Source organism: Cylas formicarius, unplaced genomic scaffold (assembly GCF_029955315.1).
Source record: "Cylas formicarius isolate icCylForm1 unplaced genomic scaffold, icCylForm1.1 PGA_scaffold_1__22_contigs__length_36826433, whole genome shotgun sequence".
Taxonomy (NCBI): domain Eukaryota; kingdom Metazoa; phylum Arthropoda; class Insecta; order Coleoptera; family Brentidae; genus Cylas; species Cylas formicarius.
Window position 1 is genome coordinate 23,731,067 of NW_026844264.1, and position 19,540 is coordinate 23,750,606.

Below are 19,540 nucleotides of genomic sequence, written 5' to 3' on the forward strand. Positions count from 1 at the left end.
TTGAAGATAAACATTATTTTTGACTATTTTCACGCTTTTACACGAACATTGATAGTTTCGTATATAAACAAAAATTTGATTAAAATTGACGACCATCAATAATCTAAAGCTTTTAAAGTGTGGGATCCTTTATAAAAGCTCCAGGCCAAGTTTGCCCTCATAAAGAGTAACTTACTCATATAGTTCAGCAAGGAGCCATGATCCTTTCCGCAACCGACAGTGAATAACTTCATAGCTTCTGATTTAATGGCGCCAAAACAATGGTAAGCCATCAGTGCGACCGCTTGATCCACGGCCCTTCCATCACTGGTACAGAACAACCCAGTCGAAGAATCCGCCCTTCTCAGCGGAGGCTTCAGCAATCCTTCTTGGGCCGCCAAAGTGTAAACGGGATTACCCACACAAGCGCCGAATATCCACTGACAACCCATTTCGGCAACTACATCGCTCAACCAACACGAATGGACTCTGCCTCCAGGTCTAGACACAAAACACTCATGTTACGGACCCGGCATAAAATGGTTCAAGAAATTTAAAACGAAACATTTGTCCATAAATAAGAATAAAATTAAGGCAAATAAGTCCTTTAAAGATGATTGCACTTTTTTTTGTAGTTTTCTTGTGTTATTCAGTTGATCGACTACTGGTGGTTCCAAGTTTCCTCAGCTGATTTCCATCTCTATATACGAGATAGATCTGTGGTAATAAAAGACCCTTGCCGGTTCTATTGAAATTACTGCGATGCTTATGGACGCATTTTAATCTTGGATAGGACCGGGTCAATGAAATGACTTCTGCTTTTTTACAATTGACTCTACGATTGTCGTTGTTCGAGCTGCGTTCTGCCCCAGAGAATCTTTCTAGTAATTACTAACGTTTTGTTATTTCAATATTCGTCCACCTCCGTAGGTGGACGAATCTGGTTTATTGATACCCGATCATAAGTAGTGTTTTATCCCGTTCGTTACCCTCGAAACATACGAGAAAAGCACTTTGATATGACCGATGATTATACGTATTATGGATGTAGTTTGTGCGCATTGGGTCTCTACAAACGCGCCAAGAACCTTTCGTCTCATAGAAAACCGAGTTTCTTGTTCTTATCAGTTGTCGTGCTCATTAAAGTTCGCTTTATAATTTTTTTAGATTTGACCATTTCTCAGTAACCATAGTATCTATTACGTTTCATTATTTCCTGATACCCTGTACAAGCCAGCAATGGAACTGTGAAAACAAAAACATTAAGGTTCCAAATATATTTTGTTTTCTGTAATGGATAGCGATAGTATTATCATCCACAACATAATGCCAGGCAGACATTATACTAATGCATATATAAAAGGCTTTCGTAATTATTTGTTGTTCACCGACCACGACATCTTTGGACCCTCCTCATTTGTTGTCTTCACAACGCTGTTTGGATGGAAAAGGTAGCTTGCTATTTTAGTTTCATATACAAAATGTGATAAACATACATAATATATAGATCCAAACCTAATGGGAGGATTGTTTAATATTCCATGGACTTTTTGCAAATTATCATTTGTTTAAATAGCGGGAGTTATATTAATCGCTTTGCAAACTAGGTTGTGAATTTAAATAATTAAGTAAGTATATTAATAATTAGTTATAGGAAAACTAACCTTTTTTGAGGTTGTTAACGAAAATGTTGTTACGTTTTCTAACTAACTAACCAAGATTTTAATTCATTTCAAAGTAACGTACAAGTCTGGTAGTACAAATAAGTGTGTTTAGACTATTTTTTTTAAATTTGGTTTCTGGGTCTTAACGAAGAAAATAAGTATTTTCTTTGTCCTTGTACCTATTAAAAAACCTGCTGCCGACTTTTTAATATTACCATTAACAACACCAACAAAAATAAAACAGTCCCAGGACTGCCATCTTTGTATTGACATGGAGTTCACAGTTCTATTCCAATTTCATTATTTATATTTTCACAAATTTATGTGATAGACTAACTTCGTTATTTCTCTAAAAGTCAATAATTGCGATTAAATATACCCGTTTATTAAAAAATTTTTGAGATATAATTTAGAAACTCATTTCAATTTTTGGGGTTAGGCGATGAAAATGTGGATATTTGCTGCCTATATAAAATTTGACAACAACAGTCACAAAAACGTAAACTTAAGCATCTTTTTTTATTATTTTGTCAAATATGATTATCAATTTTTCAAAAATGACAAAAATATGTATGTTCAAAATTTCTTAAGCCAAATCAAATATTTCAAAAGCGGTTAGACATAGGTATAGATCATTTTACATTTACATAAAATATGTTTAGAACTTCACACAGAATCTCAAAATGTATGGGGTGTTCCCTTTGAAATAATCAAGATTTTGGAGAAAAATACCGACCGCAAAACAAAAGGGCACATTTAAGAAAATATGAAATTATGCTTTATCTCATAGGATCCTCGTAATTTATCGCTTATTTTATTTGTTTATAAGTTTTGGTGCATTCGAATCTAAAAAACAAATATTTAGTATTTCTTTAATGCTTTTTCGGTTCCCTAAAACTCATATAGTCTCAATACAGAGGCATTAAGAAACTTACCTTTCGGTAGCCTCCAAAACAGTAAATTTGTTCAGACCGCACTGGGCAAGTCTCTGAGCCACAGAAAGTCCTGCGATTCCGGCGCCTATGATTACCACAGATGGTTCTATTTTACAAGGATCTACCATTGTATCTGTTACGGTGCATGTTTGGTAGTTGCCCGATGGAGCGTTCGCTTGACGTCTAGTTGAAAGATGTAGTTTTCTCAGGTTTTTTACAATTTTGCCAAACCTTAACGAATGCGAGTTAGTATTTCGAAAATACATGTCAAATATTTACCTTGCCCCGTGAGTTGTGAGAAACGTCCTGAACGCCTGAATTATCATTCTTTATGTACTGAGAATTTGGTTTTTATGAAAATATCTGACAATGGCATCTGATTACTATTTTTGTCAAAACTTGACGTCAGCGGGCCATTTTTTTAAGACGCCGGAAATACAAACCATTCTTTAGTTGTTTGCATTCAGATTTGTAAATGACGGGAAAAACATCTTATAAGAGAATATTTTCTTGCCTAAATGCTTCCAATTTACAGTATGTGTTCGATCAGCAAATTGTGTGCAGTGGCGCTGTGTATTATGTACATAGTACATATAAAACACATTAAACACCGCTATATCCAAATAAAAATCTAAAAAAGTAACATGACCATATTCTAAAATTTGTTTCTACAAAAGGTATATAAAATATTGAAAGAATATAAAAGGTGCTAGTCAATATTAAGTTAGCATCCATCCACAAAAACAATAAACTTTCTTCTAGCACGCGAGCTTGTAGACGCAGTGAACTAGTTTTAAGCCTGCACGACCAAATGCGTGCACTTCTTGATTCATTGTGTTGTAGTATCTTTTTCTCGATGATCAGTTATTAATTAGTTTTGGCCGTAATATTTTAAGCACATCAAAAGCTCTAACCTAATTTAAATTTAAAAAACAATTCGAAACATCTAAGTTGATCTTTCAATCATCAATCAATTAAACTACATAGTTCTTAATTTTTAGAAAATGGAACATGGTACCGTACTGGTTTGATACTGCACCACCTTTCCTCTCCCTTCCTTGTTGCGCAAATTTATTTTCCTTTCTCATGCCGTTTTTAAAAACAAACATAAATAAACTGGACCGCAGTCGTAAACACACTGAAAGGTAAGATCCATTTAGGAGCTCTCTAAACACGTTGTGGACAACAAGAACGACGACAACGAGAAAAATATCTGATTTCGTGGTGGCTTTTTTTTTTCACTCACTGAGCGTTTTCGATGCTTGAGCGCAACATTAACATTGCAACTTTGTATTATCAATATACATAACGATGAACACCAATATTAATAATTAGTGAACAATCGGATCTTCCCAACATATTCCCTGATGATCAAATCTATTCTAACACTTCGGGTAACTCATTGCACTGATTTCTTCCAGTTTGCAGACCTGGAAGTCCATCTCCCAGATGGCACAATCCGGGGTATCAAAATGGAGTACCAAAACAAAAGCATACGTGCTTATCGAGGAATTCCATTCGGAAAAGCTCCTTTGGGAAAATTAAGATTCCAGGTAAAAAACATGTTCTTCCTTCGAAGAGAGATAGTGCTGCTAACGTTGGTGGCTCGTTTATTATCGGATGATGTCTTATCTCAGAATATCCGAAGAATTTAAAGTATCATCCCATCCCATCATAAACGGACCACCTGGTATAGGATATATATATATATATATATATATATATATATATATATATATATATATATATATATATATATATATATATATATATATATATATATATATATATATATATATATATATATATATATATATATATATATATATATATATATATATATATATATATATATATATATATATATATATATATATATATGTTATGTTTACATTATTTCTTTTAACGGACTTGAGCCGATCACAAAAGGAAGTCGCTTTGCGGTGTTTGCTGAGATTTCGGGTCTACTTTTGATGCGTACCCGCGAAAGATTTAAAAGCAGGTCACGACACTTGACCAGGAGCATTATGTATTAGACCATCAAACTAAAAAGACGTAAAAGACGTGGGTAACGCGGAAAGCCGTGCCGCTTACTCTTTTCCTTTAATAAGACGAAAGAGTGGACGAATATCTATATCTCTATATTTTTATCATCTAGATCTCTATCTCTATATCTAAATATATTTCTATCTGTACCTCTATCTCTAGCTCTAGCTCTATCACAGGCTCTAGCTCTATCTCTATCTCTAGCTCTAGCTTTAGCTATAGCTCTATCTCTATCTCCAACTATATCTCTAACTCTAACTCTAGCTCCATCGCTATCTGTAGCTCTAGCTCTAGCTCTAGCCCTATCCCTAGCTCTAGCTCTATAGAATAGATATAGATATAGAACTAGTAGAGCAAAAATTAATGCTCCTCGGGCGGCTAAATTTCACTCACTAACCTGCAATTTACCCAATTTTTTTTCTAAACAGCGATCTGCAAATTCGTTTTTGCAGAATATTTGACAAGATCTGAGCATATTTTAAAACTCTTAGAAACGCTTTGTTTAAAAAAAAAATTTTTTTCGTTGTCGTTTCAAAAATTCCTGTACTACAGAGCATCTATATATTTAGTTGCAATATGTCTACCTAATTTCCCACCATCTAGCCCATCTTCCAAGGAACCGCAGATTAATGCATTGTAATCAATTACACGATATATATGTAGCTACGACTCCGCTATTTTTTGCCTTGAGTTTGAGGTCAGTGCACGGAAAACGCCACCGTAAGATGTCAGCTTCGTCATCGACGGTCGCGAGCCACTTCCGACATTTCTGTTACTTTAGTCACGGGTTTAGTCACTCATGTTATTTTGACATTTGTCAGTTCTGACGATCACGTCAGACATCACTCAATGAATACATGTTGTTCGTATGCAATACGTTGGTAAACTTCGTTAGTCGCTAGCACCACTTTGTTCCGCTCATGATAAATCATACTGGTGACTAAAATGGCCTTTATCTAGTAATCCGAACCGATATTTTTGCAGTAACTAATGGATTTTACACAGGTGCTGCCAAAGTAATGCACTCAGAAGATGTCGCATATTTGATATACCTATATTACCAAAACACTGTAAGTTGATTTCGTTAATGTTTTCTAACCGTCTAACTCTGGCAATATTCGGTTCAAGAAATCCTACTCCTCAGAAGTCGAATCCGCTTCTTAACGTCATGTGGCCTCAAGTCTTAGCAACAAATATTCAGTACTTACACCATAGAAAAGCTAAGTTTTCCGTGTGGAATAAAATTTACTATACCTACAGTCAACAACCCTTCATAGGTTTTTGATTAAATAAATAAATACATTATTTAATAAATAAAGATTGTTCTCACCCAATCAAAATATTCCTCAAATTTCTCCTTCCTTTTCCTTCAGTTTTGTTTGCACATATATCTTTTAGAGTGTATCAACTATGGAAATTATTTCTTAAATACAAATTTTCTCCTGATTGCTCATCATAATAGATGCATAATTCCTCATTAATATGAAAATAAAACAGATATTCTCGTTATGTGCAAAAGCTTCGTATCACGTACCACCTGAGATAAATATTTTTAAAAAATATTTAATTTGTGAACGTGTAAACAAAAACAAAGTGACTTAAAATTTTAAGAGACAAATTTCCTGGATTTGAATCTTTAAAACGTCAATTTTCAGAAGAGTGAATACAAAATGCAGTAGTTAACATGACCTGATAACAGCTCAAAACACGAACAGACTGATTTAATATTGTTCAAAATTTATTACGATCTTCATTAACGGCATTGCTTTTACTCGCTGCGAGCTGACACTGTCAACAATTTTAATGAGTTGTAAAGCAGCAGTTTTTCTGTAATGTTACTTTTTCTATATGTTCTTATACCTCTATATATTTAATGACTTGCACCGATTGTATGAAACGTGGTTAATAAATAATAATAATAATAATAACTTATGAGATCCTTGGATAGGGTGATGTTACTGAAAATCATATAAGAAAACTAAAAAATTATGTGGAAAGAGCAAGAAGTATTTAAGACACTAACAAAGTCATATATCTCAGATAATTTTGCAATAGCATGAATAATAAACTAAAAACCCGAAACTCAAAATTTCAGTGAATGAGTTTCAGAATTATAATTTGTAGAATAGTTTAATGACTCAATGACATAAAATGGAGGCAAAAACTTCAGTCACAAATTTGTGGATGTAAATCAACTCGTATCTTCGGTTTTTTTTTATAAAATAAAAGTGATTCCAGCCAATAGGCTAATTCCTATTTAATATCTAACACAACCTGTTTTTACTTTCGTTTTAAAACAGCGAATAAATGTAAAATATTTATTCTGTCCTCACCTTTCGTAGTGATGTCATCATTAATACTTTTATTTATCTTCCACCTTACATGTTTCTAAATGTTCCACTTTGAAAATGTTTTACTTAAGTTGTGTCCATGGAACAAAATTAAATCGAACTGTGATGACAAATTCAGATAATTCTGAAGAGCATATGAGTCACATGTTTTTCGATATCGTTTGAAGCATTCAATTTAGCAGATGCTTGCCTATTTGCTATGTTTATCACAATGACACTTATTTGTCAACATATTTATTTATCACAAAAAGAAAACGCTGTAATTCATCTCAGCAATCCTCCTTAGCTTGTTAATTTTCATTTTAAGTAAAATTCCCATAATAATTTAAAATTTTACAATTTTTTTGGAAACGCTATAAAAATGTCATGAATTAAGTTCTATCCCAACGAAAATTTAACAGAAAATCACATGGTTATTTCCCTTTGCTTACGGTTGACCTTGTTATAAGTGAAATACCGCGAGCTATATTATTGGTGGACGTATATTCAGCCAGTCGAAATTAAACAAATACTGGTGATTTGAAGTTCAAAACACTTGTAATGATAATCACCTCGCGTACCAATTTAATCTCAGGTTGCATTCACTCTGTTCATTATAAAGTAAGGTTCTAAACTCAATAGTAGTATATTTATAGGCATTGTGTATATTAATATCATGAAATTATTATTGAGTCTTTTATTTCTTTCACATGCGGTAAGTATATTAATAATATATGTATATACCGGGTTAGTAAAAATTACCGGAACGTTTAAATACCTCCAGAACAGCCAAAGCTGGGGGTTTTTGAACATGCAGATCTCAAAAATGCTAACAGCAGTGCTATTAGATTTACGACTGTTACGTTACACGTTATACTTTTGTTATTTTAAATGGAATACCCTATTTACTTTTGTCCCAACGAATTTAGAAAGGTTACTAGAAACGTAAATGTCTTACTAAAATTTATATTTAAATTTAATGACTTTAAATTTAAATTTTATTCTTCTAGCTTTGGTATGTAGACAGTGTGAACAAAATCAAGTCGGGACCATTGCAAACTTCATTGTTATTGAAGTTACAAGGTCGGTTAAATTAGTGAAGTAGTCACATTTTTTCTCTGATTAAAGCATATAATTATTTATATAACGTTAAGTTTTTAATGTATTGTAGTTACCCCCTAATCGATGGTCATCCCTTTTTTATAAATTGTATTTACGTATTGCTAAAATTGTTTTTCAAATTACTGAATTGAGTTTGGCCCTCGATATTCGTACTTGTATCGATCTCCAGCCATTTTTTTGAAGTTTCGACACAATTTAGGAGATACTGTGACGATCTTTCGATAACTAGCTACATATTAGTTTTCTCAAAAAAAATCGCCTGTTGCTAAATTTCTACTATGTTAAGGTATTCCGTTTATTTCTATTTCAATTAAAGTACGTTTTCTATACTCTTTGTTTCTTTGTCTTTTACTTTTATGCTTAAATACACCTTTTTCACACAAAGTCTTCCGTATTCGAGACAAGAGGGGAGAGGGCAAAGTTTTCCCGTTGAGTAATTAGATCAAACAGTTGACAAGGACGTGACGGGGCGACAGATCTCTACTCCCTTTCAGGGTCTTGTTCCGGTCAGGTGCCTCGAACATGTGTATAGAGGGATTTTCGAAACATATTTAGTTCATGGAAATTGAATATTATCGACGTTGCCAATATAAGATAGAATTTTTTCCCCACCTTGTTAATATTAATATTTTTTATCCTCATGTAAGTAATACCAAGAGAGTTATTGCATTATCCAAAAGATTTCTCTTTTGTTAAATAGGCTATTAATTTTTGCAATATTTATACTAATAACAAATAAACTTATTAATAAGTTATTATGGAACAAAATACATAAAAATTGTTTAACATTTTACAAATGAATACGTTGTGTCATACTTGGTTTTAATTTATTTTCACTCATTTGGGATTCAATATTACGACCACCCTTAATATACAATAATACAAGGTTAGGTATTTTTTTTAAATGGCAAATAATAATCCACCCCGTCACAATGCAATTAAACAAACTTGATCCATACGAGATATCCATTACAACCTCGATAAGCCTAGCGAACGGCTTGAAAAGTATAGCAAAGTGTGGAGAAAGATCGGCACTGTTTTGCACACCGACAGAGGGAGCCCTTTTTGTCTTTAGTTATTTTTCGCGTAGAAGCGACAAAATACTTAATAATAATAAATTTTAGATTGCAGACCTTATAGTCGATACCACGGATGGGAAAGTTCGGGGCTCCGAAGTTATATACCAGAACAAAAGCATATACGCCTTTCGAGGAATCCCATTCGCGAAACCTCCCTTAGGAAACTTAAGATTTCAGGTAAAATATTTCCCACCCACTGAATTTGGCTGTTTCTTTCTTAAAATATTGTCTTAAAATTGTCGCGTCACCTTATAAAGTCTATTCATAGATATAAGAAAGTGACTAACTGATACGAATTAAGGAAAGACCCGGGCAAGCTGTAAGAATGAAATATGGCCGAACAAGTCCGTACTTTGCTTAGAATTTAATTATTTGGGGTTTTGTTAGGAAAGATACTAAACAATATTTATTGATTTATTTATGTATTTATGTTTAAATCTAAAATAAAATTACAAATTATTTTTATTACCTACTTAAATTACTTAAAATTATTCACATAATATATCAGTATCACTATCGCTATCATCACCTGTTCTAATTATTATTTGTTCTATATTATTTGCAATGTGGATATACGATTGTTCTGCTTTTTCTATATGTTTAACAGAATTTGCCCAACTTTGTCGAGGGATGTTAAAAACTTCGGTTTCTATAAGTTTGAGGACATTAGAGTTAACACGGGGAAAAACATTGTTACGACGAATAGGGATTTCAGTTGGTGCCAAACATGTTCAATGGGATTAAATATACAGTGGTAAGGTGGAAGCCTTAAAACTGTATACCTTAGAACCTCAATTAATTGCTTTTTGGTATATTCTTCATGAAAATAAATGTCGTTATTATACATGTAGTTTTGGATTGTTGCTTTTGTGTCACATGAGGAAGGGGTTTTAGTCAACTGTCTACTGTGATAACTTGCATTGTCCATTACAATGACCCTATTAGGAGGAATGTTTGTTTTTACACCAACTTTCAAATAAATCGGCGGTGGTGTCTTCATCGTAACCCAGAGAAGAATGTTTAATATTTTTCGCAGACAGAGAAAGTCCATTTGGAATCCAACCATCTTTAGAGCCAGCATGCAAAATAGTTATTCTTTTACCTCTTTTTGATGGCGTGTTTGTTTTATACTTATCAGTTGAGTCAACCCAACCCTTTTCCGGGGTATCATAAGTGTCGAACCAGGTATCATCCAAGTAAATAATTGGCCTTTGTTGTTTTCTGTAAATCCTATTTTTTTCTAGATATTCCTGTCGCCAGTTCCGAATTCTAAAAGATTCCATTAAAACTTGCTTTTTTTTTATCTAAAACCCATGTGTTGAATACACTTCCATAAGGTAGTTCTGCCACATTTAAACCGGTTTCATCTTTTTCAAGCCTCCTAATTAAGATATTTAATGTAGGCACGCTTTGTTCCTCGTATAATTGGTAAATTTTACGTCGTATTATATCTTGATCACTTTCATCTACACTCGAGAAAATGTCAGCATCGTTTCTTTTTTTCCTCGCTGACATGGGATTATTCACAATGTTCCATACAGTTGTTGGAATTTTCGTCAATGTGGCCGTTTCTTCTAAAGATGCTTACTTGCTGGCACCACATTCAATAATATTCAAATAAACATTGTTTATAACTTCCGTAGTCTCAATAGAATAGTGTTTTCTACATTTGGGCGGGAGCATCTCCTGAGATACACTAGACTCGCACATATTTTGCATAATTCGCACACGATTCAACACACGCTGTATTACACACGAAATAAGAATGATTACTAATAAACTTAAACTAAGTAGTATACCCAACCAAAGAATAGTAAACACAGGTAGGTATAAAATTATTTTCTATTACGGACTACAAATTTACCTGAATTTAAATTCCCAAACTTTATGTTAATGACCACCATTGGATAATCCCATTCAAAAGCAATTGGTCACTTTCTTATAATATATAATAATAAATAATAACAATAAACTCAGGCTCCGGTACCGGCGGAACCATGGGAGGGTGTTTTGGATTCAAACAATACGGCCGTATGTTGCATTCAACTTGATGGTCCCTCAACCCTAACTAACCAAACGGTTAATACGACAACCCAGTTGCTGCAACAAAGTGAAGATTGCCTGCATATTAACGTCTTCACTCCCAATGTAAACGTAAGTTGTTAAAGAGACATTTCAAAAGTTAATACAGTAGCTTGTCATTTTTAACATACTAAATAAATAGCTAGCAACTATGTTTGGGTCAGTTTTTATAAAAAGAAATATTCACTTTACTGCAATTTTGTCAAAAAAGGTAATTCCAGTTCTTATCTGTTAAATCTTTTTTTCAATTAGGTATATAAATATATTGTTGTAGCCCGAAATTTTATTCATACATAAACTAACTTTACCAAATAGAACTGTAACATTAACAATGTTTTTTTTTTCAAATTTACACATTTTCAGAATACCGAGTTGTTACCGGTAATGTTCGCCATATACGGGGGCGGTTTTAAAGCAGGATGTGCTACAGACGCGGTTCTAGTCCCTTACAAATTAGTAAATGAAGGCGTGATAGTAGTAATGGCGAACTACAGATTAGGAGTTTTTGGTTGGTTATCTACGGGAGATAATGTAATCCTAGGAAACGCCGGCTTCAAAGATCAGTTATTGGCTTTGAAATGGGTCCAAAAAAATATTGAACAATTCGGCGGTGACCCGAAAAAAGTTACCATATTCGGAGAAAGCGCTGGAGGCATATCCATTGGGACACATATCGTCAATAAGAAGTCTGCTGGTACTGCATTGTTCTAGACCTTAATTTTCATTGTTCGGATAATGGCTCTTTGCGTTTTAGGATTATATCGAGCTGCAATATGCCAAAGTGGATGCACTTTGTTCAAAATAGAATTAGCATCGCAAGATAACCCCAAACAAATTGCTTACAACCTCGCCAAATTTATAGATCCCACGATTTCAGAAAGAAATACTACTACTCAAATAAAAGACTTTCTTCAGAGTCAATCTGTCGATGTGTTAAGTCAAGCTTTTCTTGCGGATCCTCAAGTACGTAACTACTGCTAATTTAGGATTAGTTTTAACAGTAGATTTTTTAATCTTTTTGCAAACTCTCTTCTCCCAACTTCAACTGATTTTTATCAACTATGGTCGGCTTAAATTAACATTTTTTCTGGACATTTTTTGTCAATAAAAAGGGAATAAAGTTGCCTTGAAACCATAGACCTTAAAAACTCAAACAGTTCACCTCTCCGTAAATGATAATTTAGGTTTTCTGCGACATTCCACATTCCTGGTGCGCATGCGTCAATTTGTAAAAAGAAAATTGACTTTGACTCCATTAAATTACTTACATTATAGACCCAATTATTATGGTTCCCACAACGCTCATACACGAACCTCTCATTACCTATTAGCGTACAATAATTAATAAAACTATAATTTTTCAGATGTAGTGAGTAAAATTCAAGCAGAACATCTAAAATATATCCTAATTTGAGAGTTTCTAATAGTTTGGAGTACAATGCCAAATTTTAAGATTTATTGATTTCAAAAACGGTTATTTCGAATTTGAAATACATATTTCTAGATTATCGGTATTGTGCCTTCGAAAAAAGGTTGAGAAAAGCGGTTTTAAACATTAAATATTCTCAACTCAATGGAGTAACAATAACTTTACCAATTTACAGACTGGACCGATAATCGAAGTAGAAGATTCAGATGCTTACGTTACTGAAGTAGCTTTTCCCCTCTTGGAATCCGGAAATTTTAACCAAGTCCCCCTCATAATCGGAACTACATCTGCCGAAGGTCTCATGTGGTATGAAGGTATGAACTTCGTTACAAGCAACGAAATAAAAAAAAGAGTGCAGATAGTCTGAATCAACCTTCTTAAAAAAAGAGTATCGGGAAGCGAATCTGAATCTGGTATTCTTCATTAGTGGGCTGAACTTTTTGTAGATCTTAAACACATCTTTGACCGAGACTAAACTGGTATACTCATACATAAACTATTATTCCAAAGCCTCTCTAAACCAGCATTATGCAATAAACCCAAGATCTATTTTATGAAAAATTCATTTATTCGTTGGACAAAAAAAACATAAATACATAAAAATACATATTCCTAACCACTTTTTAATGAAATTTTTAGACTGGAGTGCCCTTGAAGCAACTGCACTAAAATACGATACCAACATCCTCAGTTTGATACCCTACGATTTGATACCCTTAGATGGTGTGGATTTGAACAAAGTTGCAAATATAATAAAAGAAACATATGTCGGCAACTCCGGATCATTTTCAAAATCATTAGCAGCCGTTATAGAGGTAAAAGAAAAAGGTGGATGTTACCTGGAGCATTATATGGTAAATTTTAGTATGACAGTGACACCATGTTTGTAACATCAGCATTAAAGCAAGCGGAACTCCAGTCGAAATATACGCCCGTCTACTTTTACGAATTCTCCTATGAAGGTATCGTCAGCATATTTCACATTAAAGTCGAAGGTGAGGAGTATTTAACAACAGTGATCTATGATAACACAAAGGAATTTTTATATATTTCGGAAATTTCTGCGATGTATTATGGGAAACTAGTAAATATTTTGATTACACTAAAGTCGGTGTGGAACATCCCGTTAAAATATCATGAAAATGATGGACGGCACTTCCATACACCAGAGGCAGGTGTTATGGTTAGTTGCTTGCGCTTCCTTGCCGAATAATAGCTGAAAATTTTCCACGTACGGAATGCTTTAATTTTTATCCAGACGAGCTAAAACTAAACTTGTTAGGTAGAGCTTTTTCTACAAACAAAATTACGTATTTGCAATTATAAAGGTTATACCGAAGACCGCGGTAGGAATATTATAACAATTAAGTAGTAAGTTTGGATAGAACACTTATTCCGCAACTTCCTATTTCTTGCTACAACTTTAGTACAATTTCAGTTTTCCTAAAACCGATCGCCGAATTTCCACACATTCTGTATATACTGCTATTATTATTATAAAAGTGATATAAAATTCTGTCTCAAAACGTGAAACATAATTTTAAATTTGACCAAATATTTTCAGTTTTTTTTTTTTTGGCAATTTATGTAAGCAAATTGAAGCAACGATCTTCCATCAAAAAGGCACGGGTGATAGAAAATAGTGTTTGGTAATGGGTTATATAGAATTTTGTTTCTGATTTTTTCCATTTTAGTAAAAGATAAACACATAGCGAGAAACTCTAATTTATTAGGTAGAATAATTACCATGACAGTTATACTATGGTAATTTGGTAATTTTAAGCTACCAACCAATTGGGATATAATTTGCAAATCATACACTCTGCGCAGGTACGGAGGGCAATGTTATGCACACTGAAGACAACTATTATATCTATCCATTCTTGATACTACCATCAACGAAAGAAGACAGTTTGACGGGAGATAAACTAGTTAGACTTTGGACAAACTTTGCGAAAACACTGTAAGTCGTTTTTTCATGTTCGTTAACCCTACTCTGCAATTGTGTTTCTTTGTAGAAATCCCACTCCTGACCAGTCGGATCCACTTCTTAACGTAACCTGGCCGCAAGTTTCGCCTATGGATATTCAGTACTTAGACATTGGCAAAACGCTGGATATTAAAAGAGGCAGGAGGGCTAAAGAGTTCGCCATGTGGAACGAAACTTACTATACTTACGGCAAACAACCTTTTATAGGATTTTAAAATATGTTTAATCGAAAAATATAGAACACTTTGAAATAAAACAGAAATTTTATTTTGGATTTATTGTAAAGTGGCGTGATCGACCAGTGCATGTCGTGACGTACAGGTCACAATCGTTAATATCCAACCCTCCGCTAACCCTCTGCACTAACATAAGTGAATATAGTGCACACTCTGAATGGGCCTTCTAATCAGCAAACCGGTTCTTGTCAGTTAATCCATTAAGATGTGCAAATTTCAATTCTGTATTTTGACTAGAATAGCACGTACATGCTGCTTGACAGAACTACTGTCACGGCCAACTTATCTACCTGGCGTGTGGAATTGTGAGGGACCATACTTAGCTATTATATAGTTAAAATGAGTATAAATTTATTACTTTCTGGACTGGTGCTCATAGTTGCGAACTCTGAGAGTAGGAGTGGTACTTTGAAAGGCCAAGAATGGTTCATGCTGGGGCCCAAATTCACACCAGCTTTAAGAGACGGCAGAACAACGCCTCCATCACCGAGGATGCTAACCAAAGGAAGGTCGCTTGTATGCGACATTTGCAAAGAGCCGAATTTTTGCTGATTTGGCGGTTGTTTAGCAAAGTCCAGCCTCATTACTTACGGCCATTTTATAGCTGAGCTGCATTAGCAAATTACAAGCCCGCTAGTAGTCACTTAGGTGGTTTTTATAATGGGTGTTTTTTATTTCGATGTATAGAACTTTAAGTTGGTTTACTGTTCAAGATGGTGACCGATTTAACAGTTGTCAAGTGATTTATTCTCAGTCTGGTTTGTCAATTCATCATGAATAGACTCACGCCTGAACAACTCTTGCAAATAGTGCAATTTTATTTCGAAAATAATGGTTCTGTGCGGAATACGTATCGCGCACTAAGTCCATTTTATCGTTTACTCTTATTAATAACTCGCATCCCCAGAGACGCCGTACGGTGCGTGCAGAAGAAGCTATTGCTGCTGTAGAGCGTAGCATTGAGGAAGACCCGAATGAGTCCATCCGCCATCGAGCACAGGAATTGAATCTGTGTCCAACCACTTTCTGGAAGATTTTGCGGATGGATCTTGGTTTACGTGTTAAAAAAAAATAAAACTCGTACAAGAATTGAAGCCAAACCATCGTCAAGTAAGGCGTAGATTCGTCGAATGGGCCCAAAATGTTGTTCCCGATTTTCATAAGCGAATTTTGTTTAGCGATGAAGCGCACTTCTGGTTGAATGGCTACGTCAACAAACAAAACTGCCGCATTTGGAGCGAAGCTAATCCTGAAGTGTATGTCGAAACAGCGTTACATCCAGAAAAACTGACTGTTTGGTGCGTTTTATGGGCTGGTGGAATCATTCGTCCATACTTCTTCAAAAACGATGATGACAAGAACGTTACAGTCAATGGTGATCGGTATAGAGCTTTCATTTCATTCCTGAATTGAATAACCATGATTTCCAGGAGATGTGGTTTCAACAAGACGGCGCAACATGTCACACAGCTCGTGCCACAATCGATTTATTGAAAGACACGTTTGGTGGCCGCCTAATTTCACGTTTTGGACCTGTGGATTGGCCTCCCAAGATCTTGTGATTTAACACCGCTGGACTACTTTCTGTGGAGCTATGTAAAGTCATTGGTCTATGCGGATAAGCCACAAACGCTTGACCATTTGGAAGACAACATTCGCCACAAATGTTGGAAAAAGTCATCGAAAATTGGACGTCCAGATTGGACTACATCCGCGCCAGCCGTGGCGGTCATATGAAATCATATTTAAAATGTAATGCCAAAAGATTATCTTTCGAATAAATAAAATTCATGTCAATCGAATAATCCATCGTTGTTTTATTGCAACTTAAAGTTCTATACATCGAAAAGAAACACCCCTTAGTAGCGTTATAATAAACTTGTTACTGAAATGAAAAGGAAATAAAAAGTAACATTTTTGCAAATCCATTAAAGAAAAAATTAGCAAAATCTCCGATCTGTTGCCGGGGTCTTTAGATTTAATTGTTTCAACGTTTTCCTACACTCTAAAAGGCGACTGAAATAAAAATTTTAAAACTATTTGTCCGATTATTAATTTTTATTTCTAATATGCAGAGCTTAACAAAAATGTGGAATTGAAGGTGTCGATAATTTGAAGTGTTTATGACTCACAGATTCAACGCAAAAACTCTTAAAATCAAAATACTTATCTAAAAATCTGGTTTTCGCTTGTTATAGATTGACGTAAATATTTAAAACAAACAAGTAATAAAAGAACCTAATAGCGTTTAAAGGAGTAAACTTGCGGCACTTTCAACACTAAATAAGTCTTCTAATCAACAAATCGCATCTCGTCCACTAATCCATAAGGATTTTCAAATTTCCAACTTCACCAACTGGATAGATTTTGACCAAATGCAGCTAGTATCTACTGCTAAAAACTATTCTAATAGCAAGTACACCTGCTGGTTTATTGTTTTGTACGGTGATATAAAGACCAACTGTCACGGCCCACTTAGATACCGAGCGTGTGGTTTTTCTGAGGTACTATAGGGTAAAAAAGACTTTAACTTTATTAGCTTCTCGATTTCCGTACCGTAGATGCGAAGTCTACCAATATGGAGAGGCCCAAAATGGGGAATCATGGCGGGCTCGGGGAAAAAATTTGAAGATGTTCTTCAATTTTTGCAAAAAAACTTAATTTAATCCAATTTCTTCAATTATTTATATGTTATTTGTAAGGGCCCTTAAATATCGAAGAATTTTTTAGGGGCTCACTTAGACTTGTATCTAATTTAGCCAAAAGAAGTCCATGAAATTCCCGGGATTTTCGGAAGTAGCGCTCAGACGGAAAGTCAATTCAAAAACTCCCCAAAAAATTAATGCATTTAATAATTTTTTATAAAATATTCCATCCTTTGACACTTTTTCATTATGGTTCTGAATATTTATTTAACTTAACTTGTTACATCCACATATCCATTTATTTTTTGAGTAAATATCTTTACTACGTTTCCGAGTATAACTTTTTCTTCTACTTAATACTTTTTCAATAGTAATATCTGGTAATGGCCTACTTTTCTTCTTTTTTCTCTCGATTTATATAAATTATAGACCACCTTCATGGTTCAAGGTAAATATAAATTGTCCGAAATACACACAAAGAGAAGCACATGCAATATTATTATTGTTTTAGGAAACGGGAGTTCTAGAACAAGCCCTTAGCCACACCAGATGGTCTGGCCAACCGAAGTTGCTAGCCAAAGGCATGCTACGTAGCATGCTATATGTGTTAAAAGCCGAATTTCTGCTCACTCGGCGGTTAGCCGGCCTACTTAATTGGATAAGCTCATTACAGCAACTGTAATTTTTCATACCCACATTATAGCTTGCTGTATCAGCAATAAAAACGTTTTCCTGTAGTTTCAATGTCTACTGAAATAAAATGTTTTAAACTATTTGTCCGATTACCAATTTTTGCTTCTAATCTAAGCAGATTAACAAACATATAAAATGGGAGATTTAGATTATTATTATAAAACAAATAGTTTTTAACAATTTTTAACTCGCGACTCTACCTATCCCATATTAAACAACGAACACAAAATTTATAGAAGAATAAAATACATAGGAGGACCTAGCAAGAAAATGTCGAAACATCTACCTAAATTTGAGCATAAACTTGCTTTTAAAACTGAAAACAACAAATTACGAAATACTCGAAAATCCGAAAATGTGGATCATGTCCTTAAATTTATATCGGACAAACAGGTAGAACATTTAAGAAACGCATTAACGAAAATAAATGGGCGTATAAATATAAAAGTTAAGATTTTACTATGCCATTCATTTACATAATCAATCAAAAAGGAAAAAACTAAATCTATTGCTAAATGACCAATTTTATTTAAATGCGGCTCCGTTGTTAAATTCAAATCTGTAAACCTACACCGGTAATTAAAGCTCATGTCAGAATATTGTCATAATTCGATAGATAACTTTGAAAAACAAATTTTTGGTTCTAATTTTATTGTATTATTTGAAGTATTTATGATTCACCTATTCAATGTAAACACTCTTATAATAATAACATATATCTAAAAATTTGGTTTTCGAATGTTATAGATTGGCCCAAATATTTAAAAAAAAATGAGTGAATTTGTCGCACTTCCAACACTGATCGACGAGTCCACCTCACTACTTGGATATATTTTGATGAACCGCTGCTAGTATCTATTAGCTATATATTATTATAATAGCTGATATTCTAATAGAACAAAAGGTCCATAGCCTGCATCATATGAATCGGTGACGAATAAAATCAAATCATGGATCAGAGGAAACTCACGCACATACGGTGATTGACTTATTCGAAAGAATAAGTACGAAAAAATGTACGACAGAAAACTGAGGGTTAAGACCCTCAGGCTTGAAGACCGGAAGACGATCCTCATCTTAGAATAACAGACTTTACGATGCCTAAGCCTGATCATGTCGCTGCGGGCAAGGGATGAATTATTCTTGGTAGAGCACGTGAAAGCTTTTTTGAAGCATGTTGTCCTATGCTTCCATGATTTAAATACATACCTACAACTTATATTATAGTGAAAAATATTTACTTCAACGAACAAGAACCCCAATAAAGTTGTTGTGTCTCCTTTAGGACGTCGTCTGCATACTTTTCAATA

At 34.2% G+C, this 19,540-nt stretch overlaps 2 protein-coding genes across 4 annotated transcripts in view; one reads left to right on the forward strand and one right to left on the reverse strand.

Moving 5' to 3' along the window:
- Window positions 1–3,130, reverse strand: part of LOC132696050 (peroxisomal N(1)-acetyl-spermine/spermidine oxidase-like) — a 6,488-nt gene extending 3,358 nt beyond the window's left edge. Inside the window, exons 1-3 of one of the 2 annotated variants that reach the window (XM_060660594.1) lie at window positions 2,858–3,130; window positions 2,579–2,809; window positions 176–480 (exon numbers count right to left, since the gene is read on the reverse strand). In XM_060660594.1, coding sequence (XP_060516577.1) covers window positions 176–480; window positions 2,579–2,809; window positions 2,858–2,904 — 583 coding nt within the window. In that variant the 5' untranslated portion in view covers window positions 2,905–3,130. The remainder of the gene's footprint in view (window positions 1–175; window positions 481–2,578; window positions 2,810–2,857) is intronic. The other variant, XM_060660593.1, reaches the window with a different exon arrangement.
- Window positions 1,374–14,894, forward strand: LOC132696049 (pyrethroid hydrolase Ces2e-like). Of its 2 annotated transcripts, XM_060660591.1 has the most exons (11): window positions 1,374–1,430; window positions 4,000–4,131; window positions 9,201–9,332; window positions 11,133–11,309; window positions 11,601–11,931; window positions 11,992–12,200; window positions 12,842–12,980; window positions 13,306–13,481; window positions 13,532–13,661; window positions 14,497–14,629; window positions 14,685–14,894. In XM_060660591.1, the coding sequence occupies exons 1-11, from the start codon at window positions 1,422–1,424 to the stop codon at window positions 14,869–14,871; spliced, it is 1,755 nt and encodes a 584-aa protein (XP_060516574.1). In that variant the 5' UTR covers window positions 1,374–1,421; the 3' UTR covers window positions 14,872–14,894. The 2 variants fall into 2 exon arrangements, with proteins under 2 accessions (XP_060516574.1, XP_060516575.1); XM_060660592.1 differs by lacking the exons at window positions 1,374–1,430; window positions 4,000–4,131 and adding an exon at window positions 7,559–7,669.
- The last annotated feature ends 4,646 nt before the right edge of the window (window positions 14,895–19,540 follow it).